Source organism: Erinaceus europaeus, chromosome 5 (genome assembly GCF_950295315.1).
Source record: "Erinaceus europaeus chromosome 5, mEriEur2.1, whole genome shotgun sequence".
Classification (NCBI taxonomy): Eukaryota; Metazoa; Chordata; class Mammalia; order Eulipotyphla; family Erinaceidae; genus Erinaceus; species Erinaceus europaeus.
Genome location: NC_080166.1, coordinates 25781545 through 25800708, shown reverse-complemented (window position 1 = coordinate 25800708; position 19164 = coordinate 25781545). Strand labels below are relative to the sequence as shown.

Below are 19164 nucleotides of genomic sequence, written 5' to 3'. Positions count from 1 at the left end.
TTATTATTGTTGTTTTAATTGATGTCATCATTGTTGGATAGGACAGAGAGAAATGGAGAGAGGAGGGGAAGACAAAGATGGGGAGAGAAAGATAGACATCTGCAGACCTGCTTCACCACCTGTGAAGCAACTCCCCTGCAGGTGGGGAGCCAAGGGCTCAAAGGGGATCCTTAGGCGGGTCCTTGAGCTTTGCACCATGTGTGCTTAACCTGCTGCTCTACTGCCGGACTCCCTGAGATTGAAAGTTCTATTCTAATAGTTATGCAGCAAACTGAGGCATTAGAGAAGGCAGAGAAATTAGTCAGAAAATAAATGGATGGGGACCAGGTGGTGGTGCACCTGGTTGAGCCCACATGTTACAGTGCACAAGGACTCGGGTTCGAGCCCTTGGTCCCCACTTGCAAGGGGAAAATATTGTGAGTGGTAAAGCAGGGCTGCAGGTGTCTCTCTGTCTCTCTTCATTCCTATCAGCCCCTTCCCTCTCAATTTCTGGCTGTCTTTATTCAATAAATAAATAAAGTTAAAAAAATCTTTAAAGAAAAGAAATGAATGTGATGCCAAAGAAGGACCTAGAGAGGCTTGTGTTGTTATATGGAAAACTGGGGAATATTACACATGTACAAACGATTGTATTTTACTGTCAACTATAAACCATTAATCCCTCAATAAAGAATTTAAGAAAGAAAGAAAGAAAGAAAGAAAGAAAGAAAGAAAGAAAGAAAGAAAAGAAAAGAAATGGTTGGATGAGGAGCTAAGAATCAAAACTGCTCTGTTTGACTCCAGGGTTAGAATGTTCAACCACCTGAACAATGCACAGAAGTGAACACACGTGATGTAAGAGGTGACATGCAGCAATACATTGGCATATATGTAGTCACACTTGAGAACTGAAGACATGAGTCAAGTGCAAGAGCTGCTGTAAAAGGGTTATGTTTACAATGTTGAAAATAGCAAGAAAGAATAAATGCAGGCATGCAATGCTGAATACCAGAGAAACCTGAGAGGTGTTGTCTGGTGAATTTTAGAGAATGTATTTATACACATCTGGGTAGCATTGTCTACTACTGTGGTTGTAGGTGAACATTCTCTTCATGTTGTTTGAACATGTTGTCCATCCACTAGGGTCGCAGATGCACATCACTGCTATATAAGTGGTTATCATTGACTGAAACTTTGTTATACAAAGCATAGCTGAATGTCTCCCAAAATTCAGACTTCTGTCTGCTTCCCTTCAGCCTACTTCATTCAGCCTTGTAGATGTCCCTGCTGAGTAATCAGTTACTACACAATATTTCACATACACACACACACACACACACACACACACACACACAATTCCGTTTCATTACTGTAGTAACCCTATTAATTATGGGAAGAGAAAGGAAGAGAGATAAATTATTTTCTGTAGTGATACACTCCCTGTTTATGAGAATCCTTCCCTATCTGAGAATGATTTAGAGAGAATTAGAAAGTCAAATCAAATTTATAAGGGCAAAAGATTTTACTCATAAACCTTCCAGATACAGGGCATCTGAAAAGATTGCTGCTAACAAGGTGTGTGCGCGCGCGTGAGAGAGAGAGAGAGAGAGAGAGAGAATGAGAGACAGAGAGAGAGTGGTCATGTAGAAAGTGTGTTTGCTTTGGCATGTGCCTGGCCTAGGTTCCAGCCCAGCCCCCACCACACTACTTGAAACTTCACTGCTATGTTTCTCTCTGTCTCTTTCTCTCTGGAAGGTCAACATGAAACGATGAAGCCGTGATGACAATAGTAACAAGAAACAGTTATTACTACTGCTTCCGGTTCACCCACCCCAATGTTTTATTTTATTGTTTAATTTTTTTTCTTTTTTTAAATTTTGCCAATAGGATTTTAACTGTGATTTTTTTTAAAAAAATTTATTTATTTATTTATTTATTAGAGACAGAAATCGAAAGGAAAGGGAGGGATAGTGAGGGTGAGAGACAGAGAGACACCTGCAACACTGCTTCAACACTTGCAAAGCTTTCCCCCTGCAGGTGGGGACTGGGGGCTCGAACCTAGGTCCTTATGCACTGTATGTAATATGTGCTCTCAACCAGGTGCACCACCACCCGGCCCCAACTTTGATTTTCAAGCAATTATCATCTTTCTTCTTTTTATATAAGATTTTTTCTCAACTGAATTTAAATTTTCAAAGATACACACACACATATATATATATGTGTGTGTATATATATACGCATATATATTATACTTTTTTTCCTTTAAAAATATTTTTATAGCCTCCAAGAATATCACTGGGCTTGCCTCCTACACAACAAATCCTGGCAGCTATATATTTTTTTCTCTCTCTCTATCTTTATAGTGAAAGAAAGAAATTGACAAGAGTGGTTCTCACCTTTACTGTTGGGGACCTTGAGCTTGAATCCAGGTTCCTGGGCCACAGTGACTTGTGCATTGTATTGGGTGTACCATCCTCTGATCCCTCTTTTACTTGACTTTGTCAGTTATTTCAGAATTTCAGAAAGACAACAGAAGTCGGACTATACCTTAAGGATGATATTTTGATATGTCAAAGACTGATGATATTATCTAAATATGGAGGGTTGATGAAGTGGTTAGTGGTTATGCAAAAAGACTTTCATGCCTGAGGCATCAAAGGTCTCAGGTTCAATCCCCAGCACCACTATAAGCCAGAGCTGAGCAGTGCTCTGATAATATATAAATGATTCTAAATAAATTTGAAGCCTGGGTGGTGGCACACCTGGCTGAGAGCACACATTACAGTGCTCTAGGACTTGGGTTTAACGCCCCATCCCCACCTACGGGGTTGGGGGGCTTCATTAGTCCTGAAGCAGTGCTCCTGATGTCTCTCTTCCTCTCCATACTTTCCCCTTCCCTTTCAATTTCTCCCTGTCTTATCAAAAATTAAAAAAGTAGTCTTGAACAAAATGACTTTAAAAATATTACCTAATCTCAAAATACTAGAATATTTTCAATTATCAATGCGTTTAGAAAAAAAAAAAGCGTGGATATGATACAGTGATGACTGCTACAAGGTTGCGAGCTAAAATTAATATAAATTGGCATTTGTATTTTAAATTCTGTTTACATTTGATTTTTTTTCCACATGGGTTATCACTGGGGCTCTGTGCTTACATGACTCCACTGATCTTGGTGGCCATTTTTTTTTCTTTCCTCCAGATAGAAAGTAAGAGACAGATGGGGAGAGAAATACAGAGAGAGAAACAGCACTGAATCACTCCACCTCTCATGAAATTTCCCCTCTGCACTCTCAAATAGAGGCCTGGAGGGTGGAGTGCGGGGCTCAAATTCAGGTCCTTTCACATGGTGATGTGTATTATTTAGTGGGTGAGCCACATGTCAACCCCTACATTCAATATTTAGATGCATAATTGTTGTGGAAACTTCAATGCTCTTGATTTGGCAAGTGAAGCAAAAAAAAAAAAAAAAAAGATTAATATCCACTGTTAACTATCAATATCATTTTGTTATGTAAGATGCCCTAGATTGTTGTAATGAACTCAGTAACACTGAAATCAAGAAAGTATATGAACCTATGTATTTCATTGGAAATTTCCATACAGTTTGTAAACTTGGTAGCCAGGAGGATAAGTTGTAATACAACAACTACTGCTTTGGAGCTAATGACCTTGATCAATCTACTATGTTTAAATCAATTTTTCTTCACCTCAAGAAATCAAGGAAGATTAAATGATGTATGAAACAAAAATTTTAATAAATGTTGTCCTTGTTCTCATTTTCTATATTTGTACCGTCAGGACACAGATATAGTATGGACTCAATTTCACTGTGTTTTGCTTTTAAAAATAATAATAGTTCTCTTGAGCCCAATAGTGATGGAATTGATGACAACTTAATTAGGCTCTATAATGATTTTCCTTATTGTATTTGCTCATTATGTGCAGAGAATGAACACAGTGTTTATTTGAATGTGAGCATTAATATCCACAAGATGCTTATGTAAATTAAATCTGTTACGACTTTTGTCTTCCTATACAATTTTTTTTTCTTATCCTCTTCTAGATAATCCCAAAGAGATGACTCGAGTAGCTGTTTATGTTAGAATTTTAGATGTTAATGACAATGCCCCACAATTTGCTGTGTTCTATGACACTTTTGTGTGTGAAAATGCCAGACCTGGACAGGTAAGCCTTTGTAGGATTCAAAAAAAAGTACAGTTAAAACATTAATGCCATATTAGTTTCTTCTCCTATTCTTGAAAGGAATAAATCAATAAAATCTCACATATAGTTGCAATGCTATAAATCACAACAACAACGAAAACAAATCCCAACATTATTAAGGTTGAAAATGTTTTAAATGGCAGTATAAGGAGTTTCCTATTTCCTTGCAATTATTTCATGTAAAGCTAAGATCTCCTTGTTGCTTTGTCTTTTCATTTTGTCTACACACCAAATAAATAGAATGATCTTCCATGTTGTTCTAAGTGCAACACTACAGGGGCACTACAGGGGGATTAAAATATTCTATAAATAACCAAAGCACACCCTGAAGTCCTAACAAGTTTCTACTTCCCTAAAGAGGGAGACGGTGTTAAATGATTCCAAGATAGACTCAAAGACATTACCAAAAAGTTAAGGTGATAAAAAAAAATAAGTTTAATTTTCCAGTGTTCAAAAACTAAAACAAACGATAATTTAAATAAATAAAAAAAGAGAACTCCTGCTGTTGTGTTAGATAAATATTGATGACTGCTAGAGGGGAAATGAAAGTTGGGAAAACCACATAGACAAATACTTAGCATCAGGAAACTTTCAGTCATTATTCCAATGTATGCAAATACAATTTCAATGCGGAGCCTCAAAATGTGTTCCTTAGACTTATATTTTGCATTTCATCATTATAGCAACACATAAAGTGCTTAATGACTTCATTTTTATCCTTTAAAGCATTTTCCCTACATCAACTTTGTTTATAACTCTTTAAGTCTTTTCCTCGGTGGACTCATTTCATTGTTTGAAAAGCTCTAGCGTATATGGCTGAAAGAAATGCTCTTAATTGGTTTGAGTGCTATCTTCACAGAAGGAAGCTGCATGTTATAAATAATAATTGGGAATCAAATGTGTTTTATTAGAGGAACCATCGCAGAACTGTATTGTGTTTTGACATCATTTGATGCTTTTTATAAACATCAATGTCATTGTTATATTTTTATGCAAATTGCACTGTGGTATAACTCACATTCTTCCTTCTGAAGATTCTAACAGGAATTCAATAGCCTGTCTATTATTTGAAATGGTAAAATTACTGCCATTGGATTCACTTTTTTATGTGAAAATGTTATGGAAATGTTTAATTTGGAATATTTAAATGACCTAGCTACTTCAGGCCTACTTTTTAATGAAACAATGTGTGCCCTAAAAATACCATTCCAAATAGTCTTCTGGTTGGCAGGCCCAGCATGATATAAGTTGAAGTTTTTTCTGTAAGAGGTAAATTACCCACTTTATGAGGGCTGCATACATCGCTCCCTCTATGTTTATTCTACTTGATTTTCAAGAGATATCTTTTTAGAGCATTTGAGTCATTATAAACACAGATTTTCAAATGCATTCAAATGCAGTAAGGGATTGTGTTTGTTTATTTCCCTTCTGCTTTTTGCCTTGTTTAAAACTGTAACTGTATCTGGCTCAAATTTATTTTTTTTTAAGTTTTAATAAAAAAATTGTCATCCTACATTTGTATATTGGATTAGATGATCAATACTTTTGTCTGCTTTGCAATTGTGTCCTATATTCATTTTTAATGATTTGTTTATTAGTTATTATTTGAGCTCATAGACTGAAAAAAATAGTTATATACACTAAATTGTTATATACTTTATAATGGAATTAATTCTAAGTCACTTCATACAAGCAGGCAAAACCAAGGTAGCTAGTTGGTAAAAACCCTTCTCTGAGTCTTTCTCTAAATTCATTTAATACCCTCTCTTAGGAAAGCAGGTAGGAGCTTCTTGAGACTTCTGGGTGTGCTTTGGTTATTTATAGATTATTTCACTCCACTCAACACTACTCCAAATTAAGTGTTCTGTAAAAGCAGCATCTGGAACATCAACATGGAAAGTAACTATTCATTTAATGTGTGTAGACAAAATGCGAAGACACAAATGAAGTTAGTTACCTGTCGCCCCCCCCCCCCAAGTCCTTTCTGTTCCTGGTTTGCCTATTCCCTAAATTTTTTCCCTAAAAGTAGGAAAAAATTTCCACTGTGAAAGACTGCAACTTTACAGTTGATGTAATGTTAATATTTCCCTCTTGTGCTTGAGACAGGCTGTTAAACACCCTGTCTTTTTCATATCATAGAGTTAGGGGACTTTGGAAAAGGCCCCAAATGACTGGTTTTCTTTTCTTCCATCTTGTTCATGCCCCATTTCTTCAGTCAATAAAAAATATTTAAATATTTTTGTCCCCAGGATAGAAAAGAATTTTCAATCTCAAAGAGATTTTCTACAAGGAGGTACATTGCTCAGATTTTCTCATCAGTAATGTCTCAACTTCAGGTCCTTATCAAATCAGAAATACCTATTTCATATTTTCCATAGCACAGCATGTATTTACTTCCCAACAACTGAAAAGGTCACTTTTTACAAGAGCTATCGGTTCTTTCTCCTTTCTTTATTTTTCTTTCTATCCGTGTTGTTGTTGATGGAAACTTAGTTTCCCCACTGTAAAAGCTGTTAAGAATATAACATCACAATTTTAAAGGGATGTGTTAATATCTAGGAGGAAAAATTGAGATGGACAGAGAGTAAGGAATTTTGTTCAAATGAAAGTAATATTAAAAATGATGTATGAGTAAAAGGAAGATACATAAGGAATTAAATCAATTGTCTTATAAAATGTAAACACAAATGAATACTAACATTCTATATTATAATGAAGATTACATCCATAGAATTACAATAATACATAGGTGCATATATATTTGCTTCTATTTTCTGCAGCTAATACAGACAATAAGTGCAGTAGACAAAGACGATCCTTTAGGTGGACAGAAATTTTTCTTCAGTTTAGCTGCTGTCAACCCAAACTTCACAGTACAAGATAATGAAGGTAATTGGACCATATGTACTATGGCTAAGGGTCACGTTAGTAAGAAATATCACCTAAAATAACCATTACCATATAATATAGTTCATGTCTTACTTTTATTCATCTATGTTGAAAATTTTAGTTTCCAACAAATATTTAAGGAGACACTGGGGTAAAGTATTATTTGAAAATGTATATACTTTTTTTTTAAGATTTCTAATTTACTTATTATTTTATTATTATTATTATTATGAGGAGGAGGATGACAATGAATACTGCTATTATTTCACTGCTCTGGGTCCTCATGCATGCACAAATTCACAATTCCTGGATTAGTGTTTTAATATTGTTAAATTTAAATGAGAGTAGGCAGGCAGAGAAAGGGAAAGGGTAAGAGGGAGAGAGGGAGAGGGAGAGGCAAGAGGAGGGGAAAGGGTCCACAGGAGGGAATGGGCCAAGAAGGAGGAGGAGGAGGGAGATTGCAAGGGGAGGGAGAAATATCATAGTACTGCTCCTCCATCTGTGGGATTGTTGGTGCTCAAACTCAGGGATTCATGCACAATAAAGCATTTATAAATTATTAGATGAATTATTTGCCAACCTTTATACTCTTGAATTTGAGAAGAGTAAAGATGAACCTGAGTTCATCATCATTGATGAGTGCCCATGTTACTATGTGCAAGGACTGGGATTCAAACCCCTATCCCCCACCTGCAGGGGGAAAAGCTTTGATAGTGGTTAATCAATGCTGCAGGTGTCTGTCTCCCTCTCTGTTTCCCCCTTTCCTCTTGATTTCTGTCTCTTCACATTAATTAATAATCTTTGAAAAAATAGCAAAATAATATGATAAAGTTTTCAATATGAATACTAGAGATAAGACCGAGTCTTGATATTATCAATTCTTAGAAAGGGTAAACTTTTGAGGGGTTCCAAGTGGAAGAAGATTTAGGCTGGGGGAGCAAGTATTTTGCAGATATCTATTATGAAGAGCTGAGAGGTCCCATCTATATGACAACTGAAATGTAAATAATTAACTCACAAATAAAGAAAAAAATATATATATCTATATCATGGGAGTACAGAGAAGAATTACTTTAACACTTTTGTATGAACTTCAAGGTCATCTTACAATATCAGATTGACCAAAGTAAAAAAGCTAAAGGAGAAGAATATAGAGAAGTAACTCAATTATCCTTTGGGTGGGGGTGTTAAATGCAAAAGCATAATTACAAAGGCAAAGTATACTATTGCCCTTTGTAAAATATGAATTTGATAATGTCACTGAGATTTAAAAAAAAATACTGAAATTATACTTCTGACATTCTCAACAAAATTTTTTTGTAGTGGAAAACATATAAAAGTACTATTTTAAAAAAATCGAGCAGCTTTATTCTTTGGAAAATATGGTAATTATTCAAGTCTAAACAAAGTTTGTAATTATAGCTTTCTACCTTACGCATTTATGTTCAACTAATTTTGTCAGCTGAATTTTGTTTAAAAGAAGTGCTTATTTTAGAGTGTTGCAGAGATAGTTCTTTTTAAAATAATCTACTAAATACACTGGAGAATTTACAATGCCTCAAAGATTGTGTATGTGCGTATTCTGACAATCTGGCTACTCTATAACCTCTAGGTATCTTTCAGAATATTTATGGAAGCCTTACAATAATGAGTACTTTTACATTGCATCAACTACTACTTAAGTTAGTTGATACATTGGAAATAACACATATCAACTGAAAGGAAATCATTCATTATAGAATTACATTATATCTCATTACAATTACATTTTAATTTATGGTATGTTTCTGTTAAGTTGGGTTCTGAATGCCAACAATCTAACTCTCAATTTTAATTGATAAAACAAACTTCAAATAGTATTGTTGAATCACAGTTACCTAAAAACGAACTTAAAGCTAATCTTGATTTTTGACAAGTACTGTTACTTTCCCATTATATGGCAAGCCCCTGCTCCCATATAAGTTCACAATGGAAAGAGTTCAAGCCATGGGAGCCGGCGGTAGCGCAGCGGGTTAAACACAGCAGGTTAAGCGCACGTGGCGTGAAGCACAAGGAGTAGGGATCCCGGTTCGAGCCCCCTGCCCCCCACCTGCAGGGGAGTCCCGTCACAGGCAGTGAAGCAGGTCTGCAGGTGTCTGTCTTTTTCTCCCCCTCTCTGTCTTCCCCTCCTCTCTCCATATCTCTCTGTCCTAACAACAACGATGACATCAAAAACAACTGCAACAACATTTTTTTAAAAAAGGCAACAAAAGGGAAAATAAATAAATATTAAAAAAAACAAAGTTCAAACCATGTAAATATAAACCTAGACATGTCAAAAGATACAACTAAGGCTTAACAGAATATTTGTTATAATCCTATGTAAACTCATTATGTGATATTCTTGGGTAGATTTTTAAAAGTATTCCAGTGATACAAACACGATCTTATCATTGATCACTTTGAGAAAAATGCCTTGTAGATAACTACAACATCATATAAAATATTTAGTCTTGTGGGAAAGTGGTGACATACTTGGTTGAGCACATGTGCTACATATACAAGAACCTGGGCACTGTCTCCACACAGATGGGGAAAGCTTCACAGGCAGTGAAGCAGGGCTGCAGATGTTTCTCTTTCTCTCTCTCTCTCTCTCTCTCTCTCTCTCTGTCTCTCTCCCCTATATCTGCTCTTCTTAGTTTCTCTCTGTCCCTATCAAATAAGTATATAAATGAGATATATATTTTTTAGTTGTGTGTTTTTTTTAGAGTCAGAAAGAGACTTAGAGGGTGGTCTAGGGAGAGAGAGAGAGAGAGAGATGAGATCTGTAGCACTGCTTCATCATCTGTGAAGCTTCCCCCTCAGCAGGTGAAGATGAGTAGCTTGAATCTGGGTCCTTATGCATAGCTGCGTGCTCTAAAAGGGAGTCGGGAAGTAGCTCAGCGGGTTAAGTGCAGGTGATGCAAAACGCAAGGACTGGCATAAGGATCCCGGTTTGAGCCCCTTGCTCACCACCTGCAAGGAGTCACTTCACAGGTGGTGAAGCAGGTCTGCAGGTGTCTCTTTCTCTCCCCGTCTCTGGTCTCTGTCTTCCTCTTCTCTCTCCATTTCTCTCTCCTATCCAACAATGACGACAACAAAAATAACTACAACAATAAAACAAGGGCAATAAAAGGGAATAATTTTTTTTAATTCAGCCTTTATGAAAGCACTCATGGAGGTTTTCATTAAGATTCTCTCACTTGCAACCAGGCAGTGGCATACCTGGCTAAGCTCACATGTTATCTATCATGTGAAAGAAAGAACCTGGTTGGAGATCCAGTTCCCCACCTGCAGGGAGGAAGCTTAACAATCAGCAAAACAAATATTGCAGGTGTCTTTCTCTCTCCCTCTCTATCGTCCCCTCCTCTCTCAGTTTCTCTCTGTCCTATCAAGTGGCAGTAATGGCACACTCAGTTAATTGCACATATTACCAAACTCAAGGGTCCAAGGTTTGAGCCTCAGCTCCCTAACTGCAGGGGGTCTGCTTCATGTGCGATGAAGCAGGCTATGCAGGTGTCTGTCTTTCTCTGCATCTATCTTCCCATCTTCTCTCAATTTCTCTCTATCTTATCTAATAAAAAATTAGAAGGAAATGAAAAAATTAGAAGGAAATTCACCTGAAGTGGTGAATTCATAGCGCTAGCACCAAGCCCCAGCCATAACCCTGGTGGTGAGAAAGAAAGAAAGAAAGAAAGAAAGAAAGAAAGAAAGAAAGAGAGAGAAAGAAAGGAAATACAAACATTCTTTCATTTTCCACTAATATACAAGTTAGTGAAAAGTCAAAGGCATTGTGAAGTGTGTTTTTTTTAATTAATGTAATAATCTGACTATTTAGGGGCATGACTTCATCTAATTGTTCACTATAGCAAAGCTATGGTAAACAAATGTAATTTTAAGATTTGAAAACTTACAAAAAGTTGAAAATATTTTGCAGACATATCACAGTGTGATGAGAAATTTTACCCATGTGTCAACTTTACTTGCTGTAAACCATTAATCTGCCCAATAAATAGGAACAGCATGCATCCAAAACAAAGTTAAAATAGAATGAACCAAGAAGATTCTAAAATTGCATAACTAAATATATTTATTTATATATTTTTTTTGATAAATAGATTGAAAAACAACAAACAAAATAATATATTGTCTTCCAAGTACATTGCATTCATTTATTACTAAATACTTGGTATTTAGGACTAGTAATTTTTTTTTTCAACTAAACGGATAATCTCTACTGAGGATACTGACCTAGCTATCATGTCAGAAATATTCAATAGAGAGATTGCTCACTGGGTAGCAGGTGTGTTTGCATCACCACACACGGCTAACTTCATGTCCTTGGCAGCACCTGGAAGGTATTATGACATTGCATGATACACCAAATAAGTGCTGAGATGTCTTTCCTCCTCTCATTTCTCCGTCTGAATGAAAGAGTAGCCTAGCCTGATCTCTGAGGTCCTGGAGCTGCAAAAATAAACACATAAATCAAAATAAATAGAAAAATATATTTAGGAGGACTAGGTTAGGACATAGGACACTAGCCTTCATTAATCCATGCTTGCTTATGTGTGAATATTAGCACCCACGTCAGTGTTTTCCTACCAATACTTTGAGCTATAATTTATATTTAAAGTTCACAAACATTAAGAGAATTCTTCACATGGTTGTTCATGCACTTTGGCTCTTCCAGGCTTTCATTGCTTATTGATTTTAAAAATGCAGCTGTGCCAGGTGGCTGGGTGGTGGTGCATCTTGTTGAGCTATGTGTTGTCATGCACAAGGACCAGGGGGTTCAAGGTGCCTGTCCCAGGCTGCAAGTGGGGAGCTTCATGAATGGGGCAGCAGTGTTATAGATGTCTGCCTCTCTCTCTCTGTAATCCCTCCACCTCTCAATTTATCCCAGTCCTATAAAATAAATAAGGAAATATTTTAAAAATATAAAAAACAAAAGTGCAGTTCTGCTTAAATTTTACCTAATTTTTATTTCCTATTATATGAATGACTGCTTATAGTTTTAAAGAGAAAATAAATTACAATAATAATTTTTCTTGTTGTGAACAATTTTTTATGTTTCCTTACAGCTCTGAGGAACAATACATTATCATCTATATAGTCTTAATAAATGATTCAATTACACAGTTTTATCATTTTGGAATTACTATTTGAGCACTAAAAAAAAAAAAACACTTTGTAAGCAATCATTCTATTAGATTTAAGTTACCTGATTTATTTAATTTCTATTTTGATTGAATTCCAAAAACAATTATAATACTATCCATTTTACATTTCAGTAAGTATACTTTAATTCCTATACCAAACTAGTTATGAGAATAAGGCTAATTTGCAGCCCCAATTCATACTGTAATACCTTTAATTTATTGTAGATAATACTGCACGAATTCTTACCAGAAAAAACGGCTTCAACAGACATGAAATAAGCACCTATCTCTTGCCTGTGGTGATATCAGACAACGACTACCCGATTCAGAGCAGCACAGGCACGCTGACCATCCGCGTGTGTGCTTGTGACAGCCAGGGCAACATGCAATCTTGCAGCGCAGAAGCCCTGCTTCTCCCTGCTGGCCTCAGCACCGGGGCCCTGATCGCAATACTTCTCTGCATCATTATTCTATTGGGTAAGATTCCTTTCTGAAAGAAAAACATCATCACTGGGTTTCTGGAAGTAAGAAATGCTGCTAGAGGGGGTACAACAGGTAGAGAAAAGGATTTGCATCAGTGATTTTGGACTGTGTGCATCTCAGAGAAAGAAGGAAGAATGAGAGAGAAAGAAAGAAAGGGAAGGAAGGAAGAAAGAAGGGAGAAAGGAAAGAAAAGAAGGAAGGAAAGAAAGAAAGAAAAGAAAAGAAGAAAGATGAGTGGGAGGAAAAAGGAACAAAGAGAGAAAGTTACTGTTAACATTTCCTCCTCCCACATTAATTCTAGTGATGAAGACAGACCTACAGTAACTCTGGAACATTATTAAGGTTCAAAGATTTTATCTCCTCAGGGAAAAAAAAACTACTCTGAATTAAAACAAGAAAAATAATTAACATCATATAATTTCCAACATCACATAATTTCTGAGTGGCTGAGCCAGCCACAAGGTACCTTGCTGTAAGCTTCTCACATATATCTAATTTTTTAGTAGATCTAAAGTTGATTTTCACTTTTTTCTTATCATCTGTGAAGGGAGGCTTCACTATCTCACCTTTTTCATTGAAATGTTAAAAATAGTCTATTACCTGATTCATTTATCCCCCCAAGTCGAGAACTGATTATAATCCAAAGCAAGTTGCTCAACTAATTTTTGGATGAAAAAACAATTTACCTTCTAGTTGAATTATTTTTTAAGATTATAGTGAGTATTCCTGAGACTCTAATAGCACATCTGACATTTCAAGGAACAGTGAAATGAACTTGGACTTTGGAGGCAATCCCATTACGTTTTATTGCCCTTGTTATTAGAACTCTTTTTTTTTTTCCCACTAAGCAAAATCATTTGTTAAATATTAAAGAATTTTAGTTTTAGAATACTTATATCGTAAGTACATGGGTTTAGGGAAAAGAAGATTTTATGTTACATGGTTTTTTAATTTGAAAAATTAAAAAATGTTTATTTTTTACTAGTGGCCTATATTGTAATCACTTAATTTTAAAACATTTGCAATGGATTAAAATTTTACTTTTTGTTGCATTAAAAATTGCTTGTTCTCTCAACTGTCTGGAAGACAAATTGTCTTTTTAATATTTTTTATTATTTCATTTATTTTCTGAATAGAGGAGAGAAATCAAGAAGGAAGGGGGCGATAAGGAGATACGGAGGGAAGGAGGGGGAGAGAGAGAAAGATAGAGAAAGAGAAAGAGAGAGACACCTGAAGCACAGTTCCACTGCTCATGAAACTTCCTGTCTGCAGGTTGAGACCCGGGATTGAACCCTGGTCCTTGTGTGTTCCATAGCCTGCACTCTACATGGTGTGCCACCACCCAGTTCCCTAAAGGCAAGTAGTCTTACAACACAGGAAGGAAGGAAGGAAGGAAGGAAGGAAGGAAGGAAGGAAGGAAGGAAGGAAGGAAGGAAGGAAGGAAGGAGAGAAAGAGAAAGAAAGGAAGGGAGTGAAGGAAGACACAGCTAAATACCATTTCCTATAAAAACTTAATTGTCTTCCTTCAAGCTGTTATAAAAGGAAATACTATGCATTGGGAATTCAAATCTCAGAGGTTTATTTTCAGAGTTCTTGAGGTTGAGAGTCCAAGATCAAGGTGCTGGTAGATTGTTTGTTAGTGAGGGCAGATCATGAGAATGCAGAACTCTGTCTTTTGCTACATACTCACACAGTAGAGGTCAGAGTGTGCAGTCAACCCACTTTTCCTTTTCTTATAGTCAAATATACATATATATATTACAGTATATATTAAAAGAGCCTATTTTTAATTTCTTTATTGCGGGACTAATGGTTTATAGTAAAATATAATAGTTTGTATTGATGGCAGAGGACCTATGGGGTTGTATTGTTATATGGAAAACAGAAATGTAATGCATATACAAACTACTGTATTTATTGTCAACTGTAAAACATTGATCCCTCAATAAAGGAAAAAATACAATAGTTTGTACATGCATAACATTTCCCAGTTTTCCACATAACAATACATATAAGGACCTATTAATGAAGATTCCACTCACACACTCCAACTACCTCCCTAGAGCACAACCTCCAAGTTTCATCACAATGACACACAAGTGTGACTTTTGAGTAGACACACTGAGTTCATAGCAACTTAAAAAAATTCCATGTTCTTTCAATACTTGTTCTAAGAAGCTAAATTTCACAAAGACTCCTATCATTTACATACGCACATCAAGATGTTTGCCTTCTAATTTAAACTCATATCTGTTTCTCCACATCATTCTTTGTAATGCTAATGACCATAAGGTGTGGGGGATGAGGGTGGAAAAGTAATGCAACTAGAGGCAAATTGATATTAACTGTGCCCTATTTTATACTATTAATATTGTAATGATTATTTGTTTTCTCAGCAAAGTAAAGAAAGATCCTTTCTGAATGATACAAATTTCTACTTATAGATCTATAGTTATTTAAGGTACACCTATAAAATATTTATGCATAAGTTTTGCAATTAAGTATAATAATGGCAAAATCCTCTCATTACCATGATGTGATCACTAATTAGTTTAGAAAATACGTTGACTCTCCTTTCAGCCACCAGGTTCTAGATGCTACCATGATGCCAACCTGACTTCCCTGGACAGACAACCCCACCAATGTGTCCTGGAGCCCTGCTTACCCAGAGCCCCGCCCCACAAGGGAAAGAGAGAGACAGGCTGGGAATATGGATAAACCCTTCAAAGCCCATGTTCTGCGGGGAAGCAGTTACAGAAGCCAGACCTTCCACCTTCTGCACCCCATAATGTCCCTTGGTCCATTCTCCCAGAGGGATAAAGAATAGGAAAGCTATCAAAGGGGGAGATGGGATATGGAGTTCTGGTGGTGGAAATTATGTGGAGTTGTACCCCTCTTATCCTATGGTTTTTGTTAGTGTTTCCTTTTTATAAATAACAATCATATATAAAAAGAAAATTGTGATGCTTCACATAGAAATATATACTATGCAAGATACCAATTTAAAAAAATCTGAACAAATCAGTGTTTTAAAAATATGTCCTTCTCCCAGAATGATGTCTTCCTTTAACAATCCAAGAAATGTCTTCTTAAATGAATCAGGAAAGCAACTTAACAGAAACAGATATGCCTTATTCTGTAAAGTATGCTGACTTTGTAATGTTGTGCAGGGATGAAATAATATGGGCCTATTTTTTTTACCTTCCTCAGTTGTTTTTTATTTGAGCTCAATTCAATTTGCTTATATTTTTACGTATCTTCTTATTTCACTATTTAATGCAAAAGATAACGTCTGAACATAAAGAGCCACCTTTAAAGAGTAGAGTGGGGGGGCGATAATAAAATGTAGAGTTCTTAGAAAAAAAACAGACAAGTCACTGTATTTGCGAAATAAACTGCAATGTTATTAAAAGAAGTTAGAAAGCACACATTTCAACTGAACCCACCCAGGTTAATTCTTCAACACTCTCCTTGGCCAAGTAAGGAAATTGCAAAATTAATCTTACATACAAATATTAGCCATGGAAAACCAAAATAACTTCAACTCTGTAATTCTTTTTTTTTTAATATTTATTTTATTTATTTATTCCCTTTTGTTGCCCTTGTTGTTTTATTGTTGTAGTTATTATTGTTGTTGTCGTTGTTGGATAGGACAGAGAGAAATGGAGAGAGGAGGGGAAGACAGAGAGGAGGAGAGAAAGACAGACACCTGCAGACCTGCTTCACCGCCTGTGAAGCGACTCCCCTGCAGGTGGGGAGCCGGGGTTCGAACCGGGTTCCTTATGCCGGTCCTTGTGCTTTGCGCCACCTGCGCTTAACCCGCTGCGTTACAGCCCGACTCCCAACTCTGTAATTCTTACACAAGTTTTGCGTGTAGTGTTCCAGAAGTGCTTTTTTTAAAATTTTTTTTATTCCCTTTTCTTGCCCTTGTTTTATTGTTGTGGTTATGATTGATGTCGTCGTTGTTGGATAGGACAGAGAGAAATTGAGAGAGGAGGGGAAGACAGAGAGGGGGAGAGAAAGAGAGACACTTGCAGACCTGCTTCACCACTTGTGAAGTGACTCCCCTGTAGGTGGGGAGCCGGGGGCTTGCGCCACCTGCGCTTAACCCGCTGCGCTACCGCTGGACTCCCAGAGCTTTTTTTTTTTAAGAATATGTTTTTTTTTTCAATTTTTATTTATAAAATGGAAACACTGACAAAACCAAAGGATAAGAGGGATACAACTCTACACAATTCCCACCAGCAGAACTCCATATCCCATCACCCTCCCTTTGATAGCTTTTCTATTCTTTAACCCTCTGGGAGTATGGACCCAAGGTCACTGTGGGGTACAAAAGGTGGAAAGTCTGGCTTCTGTAATTGCTTCCCAGCTGAACATGGGCACTGACAAGTCGATCCATACTCCCAGCCTTTCTCTTTTCCTAGTGAGACACAGCTCTGGGGAAGTGGGGCTGCAGGACACATTGGTTGGGTCATCTGCCCAGGGAAGTCTGGTTGACATCATGGTAGCATCTGGAACCTGGTGGCTGAAAAACAAGATTTAACATATAAAGCCAAGCAAATTGCTGACTAATTATGAATTTAAAGGGTAGAATACTACAGCTGAAGTTTTGGGGCCTCCGTTTTGAAGATAGCTAATAAGCCTATTTTAATTATATTCCAAAGGACCCATGACTATACTAGTTTTTTCCTGAGCCTGAGGTCCAGTAGGACTTTTAATGTGCCTTCTTTTCTTTCTCTCTCTCTCTCTCTTTTTCTTTCTAGTGATAGTAGTGCTATTTGCAGCTCTGAAAAGACAACGGAAAAAAGAGCCTCTGATCTTGTCTAAGGAAGATATCAGAGACAACATCGTGAGCTATAATGACGAGGGTGGCGGCGAGGAAGACACCCAGGCCTTTGACATTGGCACCCTGAGGAACCCTGCAGCCATCGAGGAGAAAAAGCTCAGGCGGGATATTATGCCGGAAACCTTATTTATCCCCCGGAGGACGCCTACAGCCCCCGATAACACTGATGTCCGGGATTTCATTAATGAAAGGCTAAAGGAGCATGACCTGGATCCCACCGCACCTCCCTATGACTCCCTGGCCACCTATGCCTACGAGGGGAATGACTCCATCGCGGAATCTCTGAGTTCCTTAGAATCAGGGACCACCGAAGGAGACCAAAATTACGATTACCTCCGAGAGTGGGGCCCTCGGTTCAATAAGTTGGCAGAGATGTACGGGGGCGGGGAGAGTGACAAAGACTCTTAACCTCGTTCTGGCCTCCAGCAAGAGGAAATATCTTTCCCCACACCACCTCCACTTCACAATATTTGAACCCAGGATGATGCTCCTGCCACTCAGCACAATTTTTTTTTCCCCACTGCCTTTTTAGTTTGTTCATTAATTACATTAATTCTTTCCTGTAGGATGTCTCATGGAATATATACGACGTTTTATTTAATCACTTCCAAGAGCCAAAGCTATGGAAATTCAGTGTTGACCATTTTAGGAAATAAAAGATAATTTCAGAAACATGAACAGGAGATTCTGCCCCTTACGCAACCTCACCAACAAGCAGCTTCTGTTAGATACATGCCCTGTCCTTGCAAATGAAGCTTTTCAAACAAACTAAAAACGGTGAAAACAACATTTAAAGTGTATCCTGTTCTGTACATTAAATTAAAATTAAAAATAATTTACATGTGGTGTTAGTAGGTGTGATATGCAACCTGGTATACAAACGTTTGTGCAATTTCATTTCAGCAAATTCTATCTGCTAATGTTTTATATTTATATTTTTGTATTTATTTTTAAAAAAATAAACCGGTTTTTACAACTACCTTTTCTCTCGCCAGCTTCTCTTTTTTGTTCTACAGAAAATAAAAGTTTCTTCATGACTGAAATATCCCAATATTTTTAAAAAATGCATTGAATGAAGTTAAGAAAGCAAAGTCCTTTTAGTTACTACTGAGAATCATTATCGAGAGCACACTAACCAAATTAATATAATTTAGGTAGGAATTACACTTCCAATGAATCTAAGTGGTGAAATGTGAAAACACTTTACCTTGAAAGAAAGTGCCCTTTACAGACAACAAGTTTAAAACATGCCATTCTTACATTTTTAATATGCCCAAATGTCATCAATGCAGTCATTTCATTATCCTCCGATTCACAGGAATCCTATCTGAAAGAATAAAGACCTAAAAAAAATTATCTGTATGGTATATATGCAGTTGGAGTTTATAGGCAATAATTGTTCAGGCAGGTTTCAGAGTAAAATAAATCTAATGGGATGTGTACTTAATTCGTATGGTGACTCTGAAAATGCGTAGTAATGACAGCAGTGATGCTGAGCAATTCACTATGACACAGCATTGAAATCATGTCAAGTTCTCAAAAAAAATGCTCTCA

At 36.8% G+C, this 19164-nt stretch overlaps 1 protein-coding gene across 2 annotated transcripts in view; it reads left to right on the top strand.

The window, feature by feature from the left end:
* CDH10 (cadherin 10) overlaps nucleotides 1-18589 on the top strand; it is a 194966-nt gene extending 176377 nt beyond the window's left edge. For both annotated transcript variants that reach the window (XM_007534531.3, XM_060191186.1), the window contains exons 9-12: nucleotides 4049-4170; nucleotides 6990-7098; nucleotides 12504-12755; nucleotides 17528-18589. In XM_007534531.3, coding sequence (XP_007534593.1) covers nucleotides 4049-4170; nucleotides 6990-7098; nucleotides 12504-12755; nucleotides 17528-18018 — 974 coding nt within the window. In that variant the 3' untranslated portion in view covers nucleotides 18019-18589. The remainder of the gene's footprint in view (nucleotides 1-4048; nucleotides 4171-6989; nucleotides 7099-12503; nucleotides 12756-17527) is intronic.
* The last annotated feature ends 575 nt before the right edge of the window (nucleotides 18590-19164 follow it).